Below are 21,336 nucleotides of genomic sequence, written 5' to 3'. Positions count from 1 at the left end.
CCACCCCTCTGCTCTCTAGAGAAGAAGTTGGAAGTTACAACACACAGGTCTTCATCTCAATTTGGTGGTTTGTCATGAGTACAACGTAGAGGTTGAACCTGCTCTGATGTATTCCTGATCGTCTTTCTCTGTGACCTCTTGGCATCTGCACATGCTTCCACTGAACTAAGGACTGCACTTTCTCTGTTAATTTAATCTCTGTGTGAGCTAGCTGAGCTTTCTCTTATCTCCCATCTAAGGATTTTTGAATATTCAAACATTAATCTGTAAGACCTAATGTCTTTTTTATTTACGGTATCTTAATTGGCTTGGAAGCACCCATGGGATAAGTCACAAAGGAGAGACATGATGAGAAATAATAACATTTAATTGCCTTTCTTTTAAGTCTTTGAAGACTTGCACATTTTGGCTACTTTGAAGATCTGAGGAATAGTGAATTACTGTTCTTAAGACCATTATGGAGGTGGCACTCTTAAAAGAATGCCTTAATTTTATTGTTAAACAGCTAGAAGGAGCATCCAAAACAACACACTTGTGTTCTTCTTTAATGCAATGTCTTGTCATAAGTAGAGAAGGAAGGCTGAAAATATTTTCCACTGACTTTAGCAAATACTGTGAATGTTTATAAAACTAGGGTAAGAAAAATACCTGAGCCTGACTCAAAGCCTCTTCAAAGCTATCCCTCTAGTCCTACCTATTTCTATCTGAAGGTTTGCAGTCCCTCTTAAAGGCTATGACTTGCAGAATGGGAGATGTATTTAGGGTATTTGCCCATGTTCTGAAGAGCTGTAGGCCTGTGCTCAGTTCTAGATAGTTTCTTCAAGTCTATGCTTTAATTCTTGTGCAGAAGCCAAATTTGTAGTTCTAGTCCATCTTATTATCAGATGTCTGCCAAGATAACAGCTTTTCTTGCAGCAATATTTGACCTGTGTCCTGAAAGCCAGGATATCAGAGTCTAATTCTGCTGCTTACCTGTAATTGCAATTGTATGGCCTGTCTGTTCACAGCACAAAGAGGCTGGGTAGATATCTGAATTCTCACTCATAACCATGTATTTCCTTCTATTTTCTGATTTTTCAAACAGTTAAGTTTTGTTAGCAAACCAAAAACCAGTTTGTACTCTTGCTTTTGGCAGTCTTTCAAGTAAGCAGTCTATTGTTCGTTGTATCAGCTGAAAGCTCCCTGGACATACTTCTGTCGTCTGGAAGATATCTAAAAGGGCTAATCAACATCTTCACATCGTATTACGTTAGTCTGTATAATGAAATAACTTCTGTTGCTATTTTTCTCTACAGGTCTTTTCTAATCTGATGAATTGGGTGCATGATAGGTGTTAATGCAAAATAGGCCTTCAGTTTGCCACATGGAGATGAATTGGAGTTTGTGTTAAGGGCACTGATTTCAGTTTTCTTTTTTAGCTGGGGAGCTGGACTGGAAATTGATGCCCAGGGAATGCAGTTGCATCCAGCTGCAGTTAACCTGGGGAAGAGGAGGAAGTGCTCTTCATCTGCAGTGTGGCAGTATGTGCATGTAGAAATGTTTCCACATGTTGCCATGTGGAAATCTACATGGTGGTAAAAATATGTTGTAAAAATATGTTCTTTTGAAATGGAGGCATCAAAACTGCCATGGAGGGCATTTTCCCTCTCCCCCTGTGGATGCTAGAATGGCGCATTTGTGTAGGTACATGCCATAGTCCGAGGAGGCTATTTATTTTGAATTTTGGGCGTTTCTAGGACCAAAGATGGCATTTTAAAACAAGACAGCTGTTTTTGTGGTCAGTTTTCTCTCTTCTCATCCACTTCTAGTGTACAACTTGAGACTAAAATTAGACCTATCTATGTGAATCTACTGAACAACTGAAAGAGCCTTTAGATATATTAAGCTTATTAAAAGTCTTTTGTCCTGATACTTCATATAATTCATATAGCTGCTGTAATAATGCTTTGGTTTATTTCCTATTTTCCTGTGTCTACTAAAGGAAGTGATTTCGCATGTCTGATGTTCAGGAAATTACATACGTGTGTGTGTATATATATATATACACACACAATGAAATACATATTCCATACATATAGTCCTAAATTAAGATGGAGACTACTTTGAGATACAAAGATTGAAAAAGAGTAACATTGTAGGGATGCTATTCTGAAATAATGTCATAGAGAGTGAAGACTACAGTTTAAAAGAAGTCTGAACCCATTGAAGTATGGAAATGTGTAGTTCAAAGCACATAAATAGCTATAACTCTGCTCCACACTGACGATATACTATAACCATGCAAGTATAGTTAAAGATGCTGCAGAATTCCTGCTCCTGGCTGAATTAAGTTCCATTTTCAAAAGACACCTTCCTTTTGACTTTTCAGCTTCGCTGCCTAAATGCCTGAGAAAGACTGGCATAGAAAAGCAGTAGTTCTGCATGCAGTAGGGATAATTTCTTTGTTGTTCATGTTTGAACATCAGAGTTTTGCTTCTGCTCAGAGGGAGCCTTGTTTGGGGACATATTTTCATTCATAAATCTGTGTAGCTAAGGTGAAAGCTGGCTTTAACATTCTTTATTTTTGGGGTGCGGTGATGGTCTTCAAAAGCAGCTGTGACAAATGTGGGTGTGGTGTTCTATGAGGATGTCTGTGACAGCTTTTTCAGGAGCATTACTACGTAGATTAATGCGTCTTTTCTTTCTTTAGAGTATATCCTGTCATTGGATATTCGCCACTGAGATTGCTCCATCAGCCCAAAAAATTTGCCAGATTTTGCTATTCTCATTTAAAAATCAATTATGTACTAGTTGCCACTGGTACCCTTTTAGCATAGAAATGGAGCAGCCCCTTTCTAAGTGTGCAACTGTTTGCAGGTTGATAATCAAGGGCTACTTGATGTGGCGTGCAGCCTGAGCTCTGTCATTTAAAAAGAGAAGTCAATCCTCAAGTTGTTTTGAAGCTCAGGGGTTTAGTAATAAGCTACAGTATGAGCTAATTTGTAAATTCCAAGACAGATGATTTAAGGTGTTTTTTTTGGGGTGTATTTTTTTTTTTTAACTCTTGCAATTCTAGCTAAGAGGAACAAGCAGGGAGTAGGCACGTGTAATGCTCTTGAAAGTTAGGTAATGCTGCTTCAGTATAGAGCTTGGCTATTAAAGTGGATGTTGGGTGCAAGTGATGTCCCAGTGGGAACCCTCTACACCTGTCTTCCACTTAGGAGAATAGTATTGTGTAGAGTATAATTAGAAGATTAGCTGGTGCTTGTTGAGGTAAAAATGGTTCTTTGAGACTACTTGGATATTTTGTGCATGTAGTTATTTTAAGGTTTTTTTGTTGTGCCATTGTGTATTCTCTTTTAGAAGTCCCATAGCATGAGATTGCCTGGCTACAGAAGATTTAGCATAAATGCTTTTTATGTCTAGCAACACTGTACCTCTGGCTCAGTTGCTTCTTTCTGTGATGCTTGGTTAAATTATCTTTGATGCAACATGCCCTTGTTAGAGCACGATTGGAATATATCGTGAAGTAATTTGGCTTCAGGTTTTGCCAGGGAACACCATTTTGGATGTTTAAAATTATGTGCCTTTTTTTGAACTCAGTATTTGTTACTTATTCAAATATTCTGCTGCAATAGCTGTACACTGGAGGGAAAAGAAGGGATAACTGATGAAATGTCAGACATGGGAAGGACAGACAAGATCCACCTACTGCTCAACAGAGACATCCTGAAACAAAAGAGTGGGCACAGATGTTTTTGTTCATGTGCCACCAAAGACAGCTGTGCTGTGCTCTCCAGTACTGTCTTACAGTTCATCCCTTTTGGCTGTGTTTAAAATCTTTCAAATAATAGAATAGAATCAGAATCGTTTTGGTTGGAAAAGTCCTTTAGGATCATCAAGTTCAACCCTTATATAGCTCTACCAGTCCTGGTGCTAAACCATGTCCCTTAACACCACAAATTATGACTTTTTTTGTTTGTTTTGGGTTTTGTTCCTAGTCCCTCTTTGAAGAGGGGTGAATAAAATTCAGTAAACAAAATAAGGTTTAAGCAAATGTAGAAAAAGGAATTATTTTTGAGTGCCACTTTGTTTTCCTGTGTAGACATGACATTTTAGAACCAGCTGGCATGTTTCTTCTGGAAAACCATTTCAAAGCTTCGAGAGCCATATAATTGGTGATTGTTTTCTTTGTTGCTAAAGGCAATATGCACTGCCCATTGCTGCTCTGAAAATTAGTACCAAGGCATAGGAAAACTAATAAAAGGAAGCTATTTTAAATGTTTCGTCAAGCATCTGTAGTGCAGAGACAGAAGCACTTCAGACTGTCAGGCATATTCTAGAATTAGCAACGCTGCTGGTTTTTCCTGGGAAAACTGAGAAGAGATGTGAGTGAACAACACAATTTAAGCCTGTACAATGCAAAGAATTATTTATCTGCTACTTTATATTGTACATTTTCCAGGAAAAGTTTGTTTTGTCTTTATGTCCTGCTGTAGTTTGGCTTTTTGCCCTTCATGTTTTCTGTCTGCGTTATGCAATGAAATTCGGTGCCCAGGACTAATCTTGAAGGATGATGGAGACTCCGAGGTTTTGTTGGATGACCTAGACCTCCTGTATGAGCACTGCAGGATATAAAACTGAATTTGATTTTAAGCAGCTTAGTAAGAGTTATATCATGCAATAACCCAGAAGAAGAAATATACATTTCTCATTACATTTCCAGGAACTCAATCAAGGAAAACTAATTACAGGGCTTGATGCTTTGGTACTGTGCTGATAGTTCCTTTAAATTGTAAAGAGTTATGTCCATAAAGAGATTGTCTTGCGTTCATATTGTGTTTTGGACAGGGGCAAGGAAGGGACCTCACCCTTCTGTAGGGTGAAATGTGAGGCATGGAGTTAATTGTATTTTTAAGTATATGTTGCAAATTTTTAACTAAGTGAAATGCAGTTTGCTTTCTTCAGGGTGGGTTTTTGTTTATGTAGTGCCTGGTATAATGAACTGGGATGAGTAATCAAGACTCCTCTATGTGTCATGATGCAAATACCCAGGATACATACACCTATATTCTCCAGTGCTTCTAAATTTGAAGCCAGATCTAATTGTTACAGGCCAAGTAAGTGCCTATTTCACCTCATTTGTGCTGTTCCTTTGAAAGCCCAGCCCTGGTGATTAGACTATTTAGTCCTGAGCTAACTAGTCAAAACACAAACATCCAGCATGAATCACTGAATCATGGCAATGCTTATGTAGAACAGCTGAATCTGATTGTAATTGGATGTTTTGTTTTTAAGTCAGATGTCATTCTGTTGCAGAGACCTGGGATATAGTTCCCTTCTAGATTTCCCTTCTAAATTTTATCAAATGAGCACAAAACCAGAATGTCTGACTCAATATCTTTTAAAGATTTCCCTGCTTCTTTCTTCATTTGAAGATTTGTCCGAGAATCTGCTTATCAGACTGAGCTTGCAGGCCCTTGTGCATTCATCTTGTGCATTAGTTTAATGTCATCAGACAGATGAGTCATAAAGGTTGCACAAAGTGTTTTGGGCTTGAAAACAGACATCTCATTTATACCAGGTGAGTGTAACAGTGCAAGCATGTTTATTTATTATGAATGTAATCACTTTGTTGCTGGTTACTTAGTCCCTGAAATGGAGCAGTGCAGTGTGTTGTGGGGCTGCAAGCATAGTCTTCCTGAGCTCCCACCCATGCTGTCCACCAGTTGTATGCTCTTCCTGCAGGTGTACAGAGGAGGACTTCTTTTTTTCTTTTAAAGTTCATAGTGAATGTTCATATTGACTGTGTTAACCCAGTAAGGTACCTTAGTACAGAAGCTTGGTTTTACTGTTAAGTAATACAGGAAACTGTAAAAAGATGTGCTGCTGACTAACATGGGAATTAGTAGTAAGTGTGCAGGAATGCAAATGAGCACCTTGGAGTTTACTGCTCCAAAATGCAATGCATAGGCTAGGGAACGTTAGTACAATCAATTCAGTGTCTTATGTGGATGCTGTTGTTTTGGATATTGAATAACCATATGAGCACATTTCTGACGAAGTCTGACAGGGAATGACAGGACGTAGAGCAGGACATCTGAGTTGAGCACAGATTTCTCAAGAATTCTTAAAAATGGGGACGTATACTTAATTGTTTTTTCCTTTGTGGTTCTCTACAGAACATACTTTAAAAATAGTGAGCAATTCTAAGTTATAAAATTAGAAAACGGTAGAAGCTGGTACTTTTTAGTTGAGTCAATGATTAGAAGCATTGTAGCTTTGTAGTTAGTTTGGGTTTGGTTGTGTTTGGGGGTTTTGTTTGGTTTTTTTAAATTGTACTATATTCTTTCTAGGTTAGGTTTTTCTATTAGATCTACATCACAGTAACCTGTACTAGGAATTGCCTGTCTCTAAGACCTGGATCTCCCTTGATTATACTGGGGGTATTAACACTATTCACTTGTCATTTAGATGCCTCCAAAAGCAGCAGCATGAGAGAATAGGAAACAGAAGTGCTCTTCCTACAGTGTGCTAGAAACCACAGTAGATGACTGGGTTGTTTGAAGAGCCAGAGCAAATAGTCAAGAGCGTTAGTACAATGCATACGTTCTTCTTTTTTTTTTTTTTTTTTTTTCTTTCCTGAAAAGTCAACATAAGTTGGGAAAGAGTGAAAAAGGACATGGTTTGCAGATACTACAATAAATTTCCTGATAGGCAAAGACTGCTTCAGTAACTGCCTAAAAGTTACCTACTTCTACATAGGGGTAACAGATCTAGTAGGACAGGAAAGTAATACAAGATGCAGCAAGAACTAGGGCATGTTGAGAGTTGTCTGCAGTGTTGGAGACATAAGTCAGTGTAGTCATTGAGCAATTTCTGTGGCAGCATGAAGACCATCAATTAGCAGGAAGGATAAACAGTATAAGGACTCTTCTTTGGAAGTAACCTGATCAGTATCTCTTGGAAAGGGTCCGCCTTGCTGGTGAGAACAGCACTCTGTGCAGGTGCTAGTAGGAAGTCCCTACCTGGTGGGGCACTGAGCTTGCGGTATCCTGTCCTACTGGCTTGTCTGCTTGGATCTGCTTGTAGGTAATGACTTCTTGAGCAGATAATGGGTTTCAAAGGGAATTAAATTAGGCTGAGATCTTTCTGGATTCAGCTGTCCAACTAAACACTTTTGGATGCTTTAACTGATTGACCTTTAAAATCTATTTAAATTAGATTTTCCTGAATGTAAATATAGCTCAAGATGTGGTGGTTCTGTCTTAACCTCATATGTGGTAAACACTAGGATGCGTAGGGAGCAATATTGCTTTGCCTGCGTGAGCAGGCAGTACCAGATCCTCACCAGAAAGTAACTTCATTATTTCGTGTTGTTGGAATTCTGAATACAAAAAGATCTCAGCAATCTTTACATAGTTTGATTTCAAGAAATTGTGGAAAAGCATTGTTCATGCTGAAATGAATTCAGCTCAGAATGACGTGACTCCGTGGAAATACGAGGCAGCAGATAGTGTTTCTTTGAGTTTTCAGTGAGGATGTTGCTGCTTAATCCTCCTGTCAGCAGAGGCTTATTCCAGGAACTTCCCTCTTAAAAACTAACTGTTCTGGCTACCAAGAACAGTATTGCAAACCTTGCTCCTGTGGCTGTTGGTCTGCAGAGACTAACTCTGGATAGTTAGATGAAGCTTCTAGCTTCCAATCCCTGATCTCTTCCGATAATCAGAGATGCATTCCTGTGTGGCCTGCCCTAGGTGATCCTGCCTAGGCAGCGGGGTTTGACTCTGTGATATTTGGAGCTCCCTTCCAATCCCTAGCGTTCTGTGATTGTGTGATTCCTTGAGCATCAGCTTTCAGCAACTGCGGTTCCTGTGACATAAGGCACTGTGAAGTACAAGACTCCTTAAAACTGGATTAAATTATTACTTAGTGGTACAACAGTTTTCCTGTTTTGCTTCCCCACTTCTAAAATACACAATTATGAGTAGTCCATGAAATATAACTGGTCTCAATATCCTTTAAATTTTTTGTTTCAATTGGCTTGTAGTCACTTTATGGGGTCGATTCTGTAATTTTCTCAATGTGAAGAGAACAAGTTCAGAATTATATTTTAAAATGTGTAGGAGGAATATACATAAAACATTACTGAGTGAGTTTAGTTTTTCAAGGTCATAAGACTGGTAATAGCAAGCATTCTGTGTAGAAATAGGTAGTAAAGCTCCTGTATTTAACTTGGGTTTTCAGCTTTTGTTGTTCTTGGGTTTGTGGTGGTTTTGTTTTAAAGTAAGAAAAATCTCAAGCTTCCGGGAAGCACCCTAGAACTCATCTTGATTCATACATGTTTTGGCTTACTGGGTTTGTCTTCCTGTGCTGCAGCTCTACTCAATTATATCTAACTGTGGAATAAAGCTGTCTATTCCTGAGTTTAAGAGAATGAGTGATGGTCTCATGCAGATTCCATCATTTCACCTGCCTTTTGAAAGCAATTGTTTTTTAGGAAAATGTGGAAACTTGTGAGTGTTCTCTGATGCTGTACTGCTTAGGAAAGCTGCACAGGGATTGTGTATCCAGTAAAGGCTTAACATAGGTAACTCATGGGAGGTGCTGATTCAAGCAGCATCTTTGCTGTAATTTCTTATGGAAGTATGAAATAACACCTGATTCCTACTTGTAAGAGGTGCTGCAGATCAAGGTAGGCCCTAACTTCCAGCCCAGTGAAGGGTGCTATATTTGATAAAGGTGATAGGTAGGTCTTGTTTGAGTCAAGGGGGCCTAAGCTAAATTTTGCTGTTAGTATTCTAAAGATTAATGCCTTGGTTGTTGTTCTAATGTATGTTTCTCAAAACACAAGCAAATGGGAAAGAGAGAGGATCTGCTGCTTTTCATACCCTTCAGTGTCAAGGGAGGAAGAACAACATAATGAAATAGAGAAATTGTCTTGAGAACAAAAGCTTTAGCATAGACACACTATTGTATTTTGGTGTTGAAAGTGTTATTTTTTATTATCTTGGGTGCTTTACATAGCACAAGATTGGTAGTTTTAAAACTTTGTGTTCAGTTTTTCAATTCTCATCATTGTGAATACATTTTGTAAAGGGTGTACCTTAACATTGCTATGATGGTAAGGGCTTCCCTGTGGAATGAATCACTGTTCCTGCCTTGTGGAGCATGGTGATCTTGAATGTGGTGTAACAGTCCTTAAAAAGCTACTCAGGTGTTCAAGAGATGCTTTGGTTTCCCTCCCCACCCCCGTGCGTTAAGTCAGGGTCCTTCAGAAACTTAATCTGGGACTAATGATGGACCTAACCTCTTTGGTATCTGTATGCCACCAGTTTTCATGTTCCTTGTATTTCTGAATATATCTAGCTTTTTGGACACAGCAGAAAAAAACTCTTTCATGTCAAAACTGCATGTTTTCTACCTTATTGTACCTTGTTTGAATAAAATTTCACATTTGGGGAGAACAAGCAGTGAAACTGGTGAGCATGCAAGGGACTCTTGGCTTGCCTGGACAAACCAATCTCATTTTACTGCAGGTGATGTTTGTGAGATAAGGTGGGTCAGGACAGGTCCCCTGCCACAGTTATCTCACATTCCATTTCCTGGTGTTAATTCTAAAGTGCAGACATAGGCAGTTCCCCTCCCTCCCCCCCATTTGTTTATGTAGTGGATGTAGGATGGAAGAGGCAAATTTTTGCCTCTTAAGAATACTGAGCTGGGCAGAAGAAAACAGGTGTCATTATGTCCTGGATATAAACCTTGTTAATGTGGATTATTCTATGTACTAGTGGCAGATTCAGGTCCATTTTTCACAATGCAACATGATAAAGTGCTTCGAGAGGAAACTGTTCCTGCCATTTGTACAGTACTTTGTGTTACCTGTTACAGGGCTTTTCCTGTTTGTAACAAATGAGACAAGGTTCCTATATACAAATTCCCATTCATTATTTAATTCCAGGTCATCCCCACAACAGGTCTGTTCTGTGTGGTGTATGCAGTTGGGAGATTTCCTCCCCTCCACCCCCCCCAAACAATAGAAAAAAGATCTGGTAGTGGAGTGTGGACAGTCAGTGAAAGGTCTTGCAACTTGCACTACTACTAACAGCTGATGTTTTAATGAAGTTACCTTAGAAAGTCTCCTCTATTACTAGAGGTTAAAACAAACAAAAAAATGTGTAGTCCACTGAAGAAGTGGTAGGTAATGTAGAAAATGTTTTCTGACATAATTTATGTGATTGACTTTCTCACAGTGACATAAAGTCCTTGAATCTCTTGCATTTTACAAATGCATATTTGAAAATTAATTACAAGAAGTAAATTGTCCATGTGTTCAGGTTTTGGGGTCCCAAATGTCTAGAAACTAAGCTTTTTTTTTTTTTTTTTTTTGAGCCCATCTTGGAAGCATCTAATGATGGCTGCTGTTGAACTGTTGGGTCATTTGGTGCCAAGATGATGGGTCTGAGCAAGTTTTGTTCCCTTAGCATCTTGGTTTTACCATTTCTTCTTTTTATTAGCTGCAGGGTTATATCCAAGGGCAAGGTGGAAGCCAGAATCCTTCTGGCTTCTGCCACTACTTCCTCTGTTTCCCACCTATAACTTCAGCTTTTTGGTTTTCCTTCCCTGAAAACTTGCTGGTCTAACTTCAACTCTGTAGTCGCATCCAGTTATCTGACAGCGGGGCTAGTGAATAGATCCTTGAAAGAGCTAAAGAGAGAAGGCTTCTGTGGCAGTGGCAGATGGCAATTGCACTTGCTGCCCCTGCAGCAAAAACTTCTAAGTGACTGTGAATCAGCCCTTGAATCAGTGCACTTTGCAGCCTAGTAAATGTGTTAAACTTTATTCTGGGTAATCTCTGTGCTTTGGGTGGCAGGCTTTTAAATCATGTGGTGTCTACTGAGCCACCCATGTGTCCTAGCTGCAGGAACAAAAGCACTCCACAGGAGGATGGTGGAGTAGACATCTAGGCATGGAGGGCTACCTCTGCTCTACAAGTTTAAGGTGCTGCTGTTCATGAATCATTCTGGAGACTGCCTCTCATTGCAACATACTCCTGAGACACTGGTTGTGACACCTACCCTGGGGTAGGCTTAAATTCAGAGCTGTCTTACCTGAGTCAGTAAAGGAAGGATCTGAGTCCATAACATTCTAGATCTTTGTACATACTGGTGGGGAGAAGGATTTGCCTTTATGGGAGTTAGGTTGCCCCTAGCCTCTGTTGGTGCAGTTGGACCTTGTTCTTGGGAACCCTGAGATTGGAAGCCTGTGAGGGGGTAGTGTAGCCTTTTGAAATGTGGTTAATGTGTGCCATCTGACATGACAAAAATTCTCTCCGCTCCTTTCTTTTAGAGTTCTCTATGTTTGAGTATCAGTAACTTGTGAATCTGAACATAGAGCAGTCTCTGCTTTTAAAATCCATCATGAACCCACAGTTTGCTGTGCAAATAGTTATTAAAACTTACTCTTTATATTCTTTCTTTGGGGACAGTTTAGGCTAGAAGTTAACAGATTTCTTAGCCTTTTCATTTCAGTGATGTTGACACCATTTAGCCTAAGAAAATGATTTCTTGAAAAATGGGACAATGTTTACAAAGCACTAGTGCTGACTAAGGGAAAAAAACAGCAAGAAGTCTGATAACCTACTTTAGCAAAGTTGAACTCTTAACTTCCCTTGTAGCTTATAGTGGGTTTGTACTTTGACATCACTGACTTTTCCTTTCAGGTGTATGGTAGATTCCTTTTACCTAGCAAAAGTCATCTGGTGAAATTGTTACAGCTACCAGAATAATGTGCTGCTGACTTTGAATATGAAGCCATGTATACAATGAAGTTTGAATTGTTGGATTTTTTATATATATATATAAAACTATGAAGAGTTGAAACATTCTTACACAAGTGGCTATCAGCTCAAATGTTGTAGGGTATTTATTATTCTGGGATTATCTCAGGCCTCATATTCACATACGGTGATTTTAAATTATAGTGGTAACTAATAAAGGCTGATACTTGCTCGTGACAAGTTTACCAAACCAAGGGTAGAGAACCTGTCAGGAATTTGGGGAGAAGGGCTTATATAAATGTATAAGGAGTATAAGTCCCTTTCGTCTGCTGGAATTGAGCCAACTTCCTCTCGCATTCCCCCGTCCCCTGAGAAGAACCTGCCCAGTCTCCCTCAGAATGCAGTAAAGAATGCTTAATCTTTTAAAAGCTTGCTTATCTGGTAGTTCATTATTAAGATTTCTGGAAGATTTAATTCTGCTTGGCAAATAGTCATCCACAGGCATCTAATTCCCCTTGCCACTTCCACTTCTCCTTTGCTCCCTGCTCAGTCTTCATCTGCCTTTTTTTTTTTTCTTTCCCCCTCCTTGTGTGTGTCCTTCTAATTTGTGTTTCCTTTAATGTCTTAAGGAGCCAGAAGTTTTCATTCTGATAGAAATAAAAGCCTCTCATGGTCAGTGATGTCAGACAGCTCATGTCATGTAGGAATATTCCTGAGACAAAGGAAAAATAAACATTGGAGGCTGCAGTTACCTGTTCCCTAAATAAATGGTTTCTTTGGAGGGTGAGAAGTTATTTTTGTTTAGAGAGTTCTTTGCAATGTCTGCGTGAAACATCTGCTGCACCATGTGTAAGAAGAGAAGGCCAAGAGTAATAAAGCATTTCATTAATGTTTAATAACAATGATTAGCAACCCAGCAAATGTCTTATGGCTGTGGGAGATTGGAATTACTTGATTAATAGATTAATTGTATGCAGCCCATTGTGCTTGCAGGTGTGAGTTGCTATGGATGCCACTCACACTCCGAGAATTGATGTTATAGGCATTCATCCATTTACTTTCCTCTTCCTAGTTGAAGAGTTAAAAATCAAAACACGAGGAAAATCTGTCTGCTATTTCTGTGAAAGGAAAATGGTTATTACAAGAGTTTTTCAACAGAGATCCTCTGTGTTGTCACTGGAAAAGAATGGCTCTTATCTCTGAAAACATAAGGCTGCCTTTTAGAAAATACTTTTCCTTTCAATTATATTCCTTCCTGCACTTTATTTCAATGTTATAATGGACTTGTACCATTTCTGAGTTTCAGACCTAGTTCTGGTTTTCTAACTTACTTTGGGTGCTCTGTAATTCCTACTGCATCTGGATTTGCCACTGGCAGAGCACAGTAGATGCTGTACTACTGAGCTGTTCATCAGGTCACACTATTTGAAACAACCACTTGAAAATTGGTTAAGTGAATTTCAGGTTGTGATCTAGATGTGGCATGATGTTGAAAATCAACTTGTGTTCCAGGTTTAGTCTTGAGCCTCCTGAACTGGCAGAAATTTAGAGATGGCATTAAGCCTCTGAGAGACTCTCATACTCCACGTACATTCAAAGAGACAGAAAGGAGCTAACAATTTGTCTTCCACCCTTTGATTAACTGCTGAAATGCAGGGGGAAAATGAAAGAATGAGAATTTTTCTTCTGTTCTCCCAAGAGATTGAGGCTTGTACATTCTCTTAACACAAGTAAGTTATTTCTGTCTCCAATTACAGGAAACTATGTCTAATAGCTCTACAAAGCAGAAAAATTGAGCTTGGAAGCTGTGTCCTGCCTTGACAAGAGCAGGATGGAGGTGACATACGGCGCTTGTCATTGCTGACTGCCTAAGGGAAGAGTTAAGAAGTTCAAAGAATGTGGTCCCTTCATGAAAGGGATGTAATGCCCAAGTTTATTTGGGGCAGTAATCCAATAAAAATAATTACTAGGGTAGGAACAAGGTGGTATTTCAGATTTTCATCCAGTATACTTTTTTGTCAGCTCAGTTATTACTGCATGGTTGGAGTTCAAATCTATCTAGTTCTTAATGGGTTAACATTTGTGTGACATTTTTACTTTAGCTTCAAGTATATTTTTTCCTCTTGCTGCTCCTGTCCACTCTTTAATTTCAGTGATAAATCATGAGTTTGCACATTGGGAGCACTGGCAGCCCCACGTATGCTTGCTTGAACCCTGCACCTTCAACTTGCCCTGGCCTGGGCTTAGCTCTAGCCCTGCCCACCCTGCCCACTGGCCTCCTCAGGCACATCCTACCTGCTGCCATGTTCAGAGCAGATGCTGTTTGCCCTGATCTGTACTGATGCCAGGGCTGAAGGTCACTGCGCTCAGTAATAAATTTTGGCTAGAATACAGCTGACGCAGGCATTTTGTGCCTCTGATTTTCTGGGTGTTCATAGGCCAATGTTTCAGAAATGCTTTACAGTGCAACTCTGTTATGTATCTCCATTTGTTGCTTCAGAATCTTAATTAACAGATTTTTACATGATGGCTAATAGTGGAGAGTTTGGCAGTGTTGTGAAGCTTAATACTGACATGAAGCTGGATTTGGAGCCTTTGCGTTGGTTTTCATGGAATCACAGAATGGTTGGGGGTGAGGGACCTCCAGATATCATCTAGTCCAATGCCCCTACTAAAACCCAGAGTAGGTTGCACAGGAACATGTCTAGATGGGTTTTGAAAGTCTCCAGAGAAGAAGACTCCACAACCTCTGTGCAGCTTGATCAGAGCTGTGGCACTGTCAAAGGAAAACAATTTTCCTTGTGTTTAAAGTGAAACCTCCTGTGTTCTAGTTAGTGGCTATTACCCCATGTCCTATCACTGGATACCACTGAAAAGAGCCCAGCCCTATCCTCGTGACCTTTAGATACTGATAAACATTGACAAGATCCTTTCTCAGTCTTTTCCAGGCTAAAGAACCTCAGGTCTCTCAGCCTCTCCTTGTAAGAGAGATGCTAAGCTCCCCTTCCAGTTACCTAGCAAAAGAGCAGGATGCAACTGCAATTCACCAGGTTGCTCAGAAATGCATGCACAAACATTCCGTATTGTGACCCCTCTTGTCTGCTTCTTCTGTCACACAGTGCATGTGAACTCATTTTTCTTCTGTTGTATGTGTTGGTTTTGCCTTTTATGAGGGTTGGAAAAAGGTGCAAGGAGGGGATGGGGAGTGTGACTATTTAAAACAGCAGTTTTATATTTGCAGTGTAAACTGTTGATAGTTACTACGATTTTTTTTTTTTAATATTGTCCTGTATTTCTGGATGGACTAACAGATGTGTTAAAAATTGAGACCTATCCTACTTAGATCTACTAGTGTTGGAAATAGCCATGCCTAGCAGAAGGAGAGAGACTGGTGTTTGTCTTAATCTGTGCCTCAAATGTAAATGAAGAAAACTGTGATTCCCCGCTGACCTTTGTCTGTGCTTGAAATTGCTTGCCGTTGTGCTGGGTGGGTAGCTGTTGGCATGGGCAGATTTCCATCAAGGTCTCTGCATTTAAGTCCCTTCTGCAGGTTTTTTTCCTCCAGGCACTGATTTGTTTCAGTGATAGCTTGTGGCAGACGTAGGAGAGTGTAGGAATTAGCCCTTATTCTGTAAAACACCTGAATTATCAATATATCTGTGAAAATTCTGTAAGCCACAGAATAATTTCTGTAATAGTTCTGCTGACACTAGGCAGTATTAAAAGTAGCCTTATGATTGTTGGTATTTCAAATTCACCTTTGGAGGAGTGGGTCAGACAGCTTCAGAGATTTTTAGAAATGACATGGTACAAGTTTTGTTTTGCAGTCTGCCCCATTAAACATAGGATGAATCAGATGTACTGGAATGGGAACTTTAGTAATGATGGTTGAAATAACACTGATCTTAATGATCCCACTACCCATTGGTGCCCATTGTGTGGCTCTGAGCAACCTGATCTAGTGTGAGGTGTCCTATGATTCTATGGTAACCTGTCAAGTGTTACTTCTCTGCCACAGGCAACTTAGGGTGAGTACAATGGCTTCCTCTGTGGTCTAGTGTTTTGTTTTGGTATGTGTGGCTCAAGTATTCTGCAGACAGCTGTTTCTGCAAGGCATCAAACATAGCTGGCTAGGATCATTTTGAAAGATTTTTGTTAGTATGTGTCTGTTGCCTTTTGCTTGGAGTCCAGCCGCCTTCTTGTGATGAGAGATGGTCAGGTTAAAGAAACTTCTTCCAGGTCTATAAAGGTGTGCTATAAATCTCTGAAGGACTCCACCTGAGCCTGTTCTCTGGGCAGGCTCAGCAGTGCAACAGGTGAAGGTGAATGGAGGTGGATAGTCATTCAGGCTGTCCAAGGAAGGAAGCAGGAAAAAAAAGCCAACCAAGCCCTGCTGCTTCATCACTGCCTTCATGCCTCCTGCCGGAAACCAGTTTTTTCACCAGCTTTGCCCATGGCTCCCTGTTCAGGCTCTTCACCGTGGGAAAACCTTTATTCAAGAATAGGAAATATTGTAGAATGGGAAAGATGAAAAAACAGAAGAAAGGAGAAAACTTTAAATGTGATGTGCAAGAGGAGTAGGATCATGTATACTGAGGAATTGGGATCTGCCTGTGCTGCTTCCATCGATCTGTAAAGCCAGAGTTCATGTAGCAATTACCCTCCATTTTCTGTTTTTTTGTTTTGTTTTTTTTTTTCAACCTCATAGAAGAACACAGGATACAGGGCTCCAGCATTTGAAGGTATTACCCCAGGAAAAATAAAAATAGTTCCAAAAGTGCAAAAATTATAATTTAGTTGCTGTGCTTCCTTATTTGATGTAAACAAGAAGACTCATGCTGCCTTTTGAAATAGGTTGGTATCTTTCCTTCAAAGTATATCCTCGCATAGAAAGACAAGACATACACAATACACATTGTGATATGTTAATGAGAACCAGTTGGTGTCCTTGGTGTGAGACAAGGCAAAAATACAAATTCATGATTTGAAAGAACGGAGTATGTGTGTTGGAGAGGGCCATGGCTGTCCTCATCTGTAATAACAGATTGCAGGAATGAGGCAGAAACGGTCTTGCTTTGGTGGTTCTGTATCAGCTGCAGCATTACCACAGTTAGGAGGAATCAGGACTGTAACATTGGAGATTTCATGAGTCTTCATGCATGAGCTTTGTTCACTATGCTTTGATGTTATAAATCTGATGCTGTCTTGGCAATCTTCAACCAAATCCTTAACCCTGATGAGCAGGGAGATTTCTTCAATACACCAGATACAGGCAGTCTGGGATGGGAAAGTTGTCTTCAGAAGTGAACAGGATGTTGTCACACTGGGTTTGCTTCAGTAGTTAAGAGATGGGCTCAAATGCACTGGTCATAAAGCAGTGTTATGTAGTTGTGAGTCAGCAGCCCCGTGTGTTCTAGGTGAACCACCTATTTTAGATCAAAAGGAAAAAAACTGCAACAGAAATATAAATATAAGTAAACAGTTTATGGTACTGTTGGTTTGTGGCTTTTCAAAGGAACATGTGCTGCAGGAGCTCTGTTTTCATATGAACAGAGGGATCCCTTATGGCGGGGCTGGTGCTGTGGTATTCCTTTCTTCTCTGTTTACCAGGCCTAGTACTTGAAGTAAGAAAATTAAGCCCTTCTCTTCCTGTAAATGGAAAATAGTATCTTTGATTCTTTGACTTTACATCCATGTCTTCTGGAGGACAAAAAAGATGAGTTAAGGGTAAACATGAGCTCTGTTTTTGTTCACCTTGTATTTTGATCATATGCTGTCAGCCTTTCTCATAAGAATATTTTGAAATGGTTCTAGTTTTCATTATATTTAGACATCTGTCTTCTCTCATATTCTGTGTAGGATATCTGTCATGTTTCACTATATAAGCAGGTGCCCTGCTTATTTGGTATGGTTCTCCCCTCTCCATGCATTTGTGCACTGGGAATTAATAGCCCATGTTACGATGTGAAAAGGCTGTTACTAAGATACAGGGAAATACATCTAAAGAAGTATTTGTGTGAGAAAAAAAATTAATTCTTTAAAGCATCAGTTTGTTACATGAACATCAGTAGCTATTTCCCTGCCAATTCAAACTTTGCAACTGTTTTGAGTACTTCCAGTTAACTTCATCAAGGAATTTGGATTGGAAGTCAGCTTGGTTTTAAGGTGGCCAAGATGACTATTTGACTAAGATGACTGTTTTAAATTTGCTTCCTTCTCTCTAGTCACAGGATGTGAGATATAGGTTACTGTGTAACTGGCTTACGAGTTAGCCTTGATATTAGCACCTCTTGAAGCACTGTTTGTGCAGCTGCAGCAGATGGTCAGGATGAGAGCCAAAGAAGATGGATCAGTGGAAGGTATCAGTGGGCACAGACTGTGCTTGTGCTAGGATAAGATACCATAGTATAAATATAACTTAAGTTTAGTGTTATAATAGCTGCTCGTGATAGTATGTATATATACTGACTGGAAAAAATAAAACAAATCTAAAGGGCATGAAGTGACTTAGAGTGCATATAGGTATTTTAAGAAGCTAGTAGAAATATTGCCAAAATAATATTTGCACATTAATGCTTAGACTAGTCATGTTTTTTCCAGTAATTCCATGAGATAAAAGGCATTATTCCTATCTCACAGCTAGTGGGAGAACTGAGGAAATTACTTGCCTCACTCTGTGCTATGAATTGCTTGTGAAATTTAGTTAAGATAGTGGAACATGCAGTGTTAGGTTTAATCCTGTAGTAACACTGAGTGCTGTAAAAGCCAACTGGAGAAATTAATCTCTTGTCGTAGTTGGGTGTTTTGGTGAACAATGTGATCTAGAGAGCCGTCTCTGCTTGAGTCTCCTTATCTGAAATCTGTCCCAGGTTGTAAGGTCCAAGGAGACTCTACTGAGCCAGCAACGGCAGCACAGTTCAGACAAGACAGCATGAGGTCTCTGTGTTGGGCTGAAGTCTGAACTGTCTCCTGCATCACAAGAACCCCAGCCATGCTTCTCAAATTTGCCTTCTTTTTGATAGCGTTTAATAAAGAATGAATAAGTGGAGAATATTTGAGCTGTTCCTACCAGGAGGATGCTTTTGTCCCTGAGATGGGAAGCTTGTTGATGGGGTTATGTGATGAAGCCTGTATTCACCTTTGACAAAGTCACTTCATAGGTTTTCAGGAGTTACATGAAAACCTCAGAGTTGTCTCCCTGCTTCCTCTTTACTTTCTCTCCTCATTCTTCAGGATAGAGCAGGCCTGTATTGGTGTGCACCTAACAGATTTAGGCTTTAATCTGTTCAGAAGCCAGGCAGGCTCAGGGAAGGACTTGCTTTCTCCTTAACTACTACCTGGATAATGGCCAACTGATAATTCTCTGAGATGTCACTCGTGTTTGTAAAGAGCTGGCTAATACTGAAGTATTTTTTCAGTCAGCGGGTGGCAGGGATGATAGGATTAATGGTACTGTATCCTATCTAACACCTCCCTTTTTAAGGCTACATGGCTTAGAGGAACTAAAAGCAGAGTTTGTAGCCATGTTCACATTATAAGCTGTGAGTTGTTCTTGAGGAGTTCTTTAAGCTTTAATCATAGTGTTAGGGCACCATAGGTGACCCTCTGATATACAGAATTATGAACACCTTATTTTGACAGCAGCAGCCCGCAGAGTATGTATTAGCTTTCTGCATTTAAGTATGAAAATGTATGCCGGCTGAAGAATTTTCTTCCCAAATATTCCTAAAGTTGTCCAGACTTAATGATGCTAATAGGACCAGTCTGTTAGTTTGGTGTACTGGCCCTAGCTTGTTAGGATGCATGATTAGCAACCCTGTGAACCAAGTGAAAATCGGAGTATCTTCTGGCGTTGAAGCTGCAGATTGTATAGGAACTGAGGAAGGAGAAATGGTGATGTGTAAATGTGAGTACAGGTGAAAGGAGTATTGTTGTGGCAGTTTAGGCTGGGTGCTTCCTCTTACTGCCACGTAAGTTACACCTCCAGCGTCCTGAGTGTCCAGCCCAGTAAGGCGGACACAGGAAGCAAAGTATTTCTGCCCATAAATCCTGCACCCTATAAATTCACATGCAAAGTCATTCTCTTCCTCTTTCTTTCCTATCTGCTCCTGTGGGAGATGCTCCCTCTCGGGTAACGGTGGGGGAGTATTTCAGGCCTCTTAGGCCTGTCTAGACCTAATGCTGGGGGGGGGGGGAAGGGAAGAGGGCAGTCTTAGACCTGACCAGCCTGAGACTAACCTAGCAGTGGGGGGCAGGGGGAGAAAGAGCCCTGGGGGTTTTGGGTACACCATCAGGTGGGGAGAAGGGAAGTGCTGGGGGGCCTTTGGGTATTGTGTGAGAGACTGTGTATGCTTTGGGATATCTTTGCCACTATGCTTTGTAGCTTCTGTAAAATACCAATTGCTTTTCCATTTAAACTTTCCATCACTCTCCATTTGTGTGAGCGTCATTCTTTTGCCCCCTTCAGGGCAATAGAGGATCTGTCCATCTCTAAACTAGGGCAATTGTAGCAGCAGCTGTGGAATGAAGTATAACAAACATAGCTGTTCTAATATTACTGCTTGTATTTATTCATATGTACAATTCAACGTTTCAGTGATTTTTATATTAGGCTGTAAGGCAAGGCTATAACTGAAAGAATTATCAGACACTGGAAAAGATTCCAAGTGAGGTGGTTGAATTCCTGTCCCTGGAGGTGTTTCAAAGATGCAGAGATGTGGTGCTAAGGGACATGGTTTAGCACCAGACTTGGTCTTCCAAACTGAAAAAATTCTATGGTTCCAAGATCCCTTATGTGTTTAGGGTACAGTTACAATGGGTATTGCAGTGAAGTCCTCAGTTTATTGTGTATGGAATGATCTGATTTTTATTTTAGCAGCTTTTTCAGGTTGATACAAAATAGGAAAATAACACTGTTGTTCTGTCTGCCTAAACATTGCCCGCTCAATTTCAGGTGCTTTTTGCTGGTATTGCAAAGAGGGTAGTACAGGAAATGATATTCCATCACAAATCTTTTTAGCATCCTGGAAGAGGGTAGGCGTGTAGGCACAGATGCTATGTTTGCTTTTACGTTGTATGCATTAATTTTACAGTAAGGAGGGTTTTATCAAGGGGACAGACTTCCCGCCTTTCTAGCTCATGAGTTCTGTAAGATCAGAAAACAGAAATGGGAAGCTAGTATCTTCTTGCCTTTTATACCACTAAAATTTCAGTAATGTAAGTAGGTAATTTAGTAATTTGTGATGGATTTGTGGACCTTTATTTTAGAGGGAAAATGTGCTCAAAGATGGTGATATTCTCAGTGATAAAGTCATTGGAAAGCAGACTAATAAACGTGTGACAGCTGTTGCCTCTTTCCAACTTTAGTTGTTCTTAGTTTTGTCAGCTGCTGTATATTAAGGTGTTCATGACAGTTACTTTACTTGGTTGAGAAAGGAGTTTTGCTAATTGCTTGCCTTTGTCTTGTTTCAGAACCGAGAGCTCCAGATTATGAGAAAGTTGGATCACTGCAACATTGTCCGATTGCGTTACTTCTTCTACTCTAGTGGAGAGAAGGTAAGAATAAAAAACACAATGCC

The 21,336-nt window shown here is 40.0% G+C and overlaps 1 protein-coding gene across 2 annotated transcripts in view; it reads left to right on the top strand.

The window, feature by feature from the left end:
- Positions 1-21,336, top strand: part of GSK3B (glycogen synthase kinase 3 beta) — a 145,508-nt gene that overhangs the window by 61,354 nt on the left and 62,818 nt on the right. For both annotated transcript variants that reach the window (XM_054400487.1, XM_054400479.1), the window contains exon 3: positions 21,230-21,313. In XM_054400487.1, the coding sequence (XP_054256462.1) occupies positions 21,230-21,313 (84 nt within the window). The remainder of the gene's footprint in view (positions 1-21,229; positions 21,314-21,336) is intronic.

The sequence above is a fragment of the Indicator indicator genome, chromosome 1 (genome assembly GCF_027791375.1).
Source record: "Indicator indicator isolate 239-I01 chromosome 1, UM_Iind_1.1, whole genome shotgun sequence".
Lineage (NCBI taxonomy): Eukaryota > Metazoa > Chordata > Aves > Piciformes > Indicatoridae > Indicator > Indicator indicator.
The sequence above is the reverse complement of the archived record's forward strand: the minus strand, read 5'-3'. Positions and strand labels throughout refer to the sequence as shown.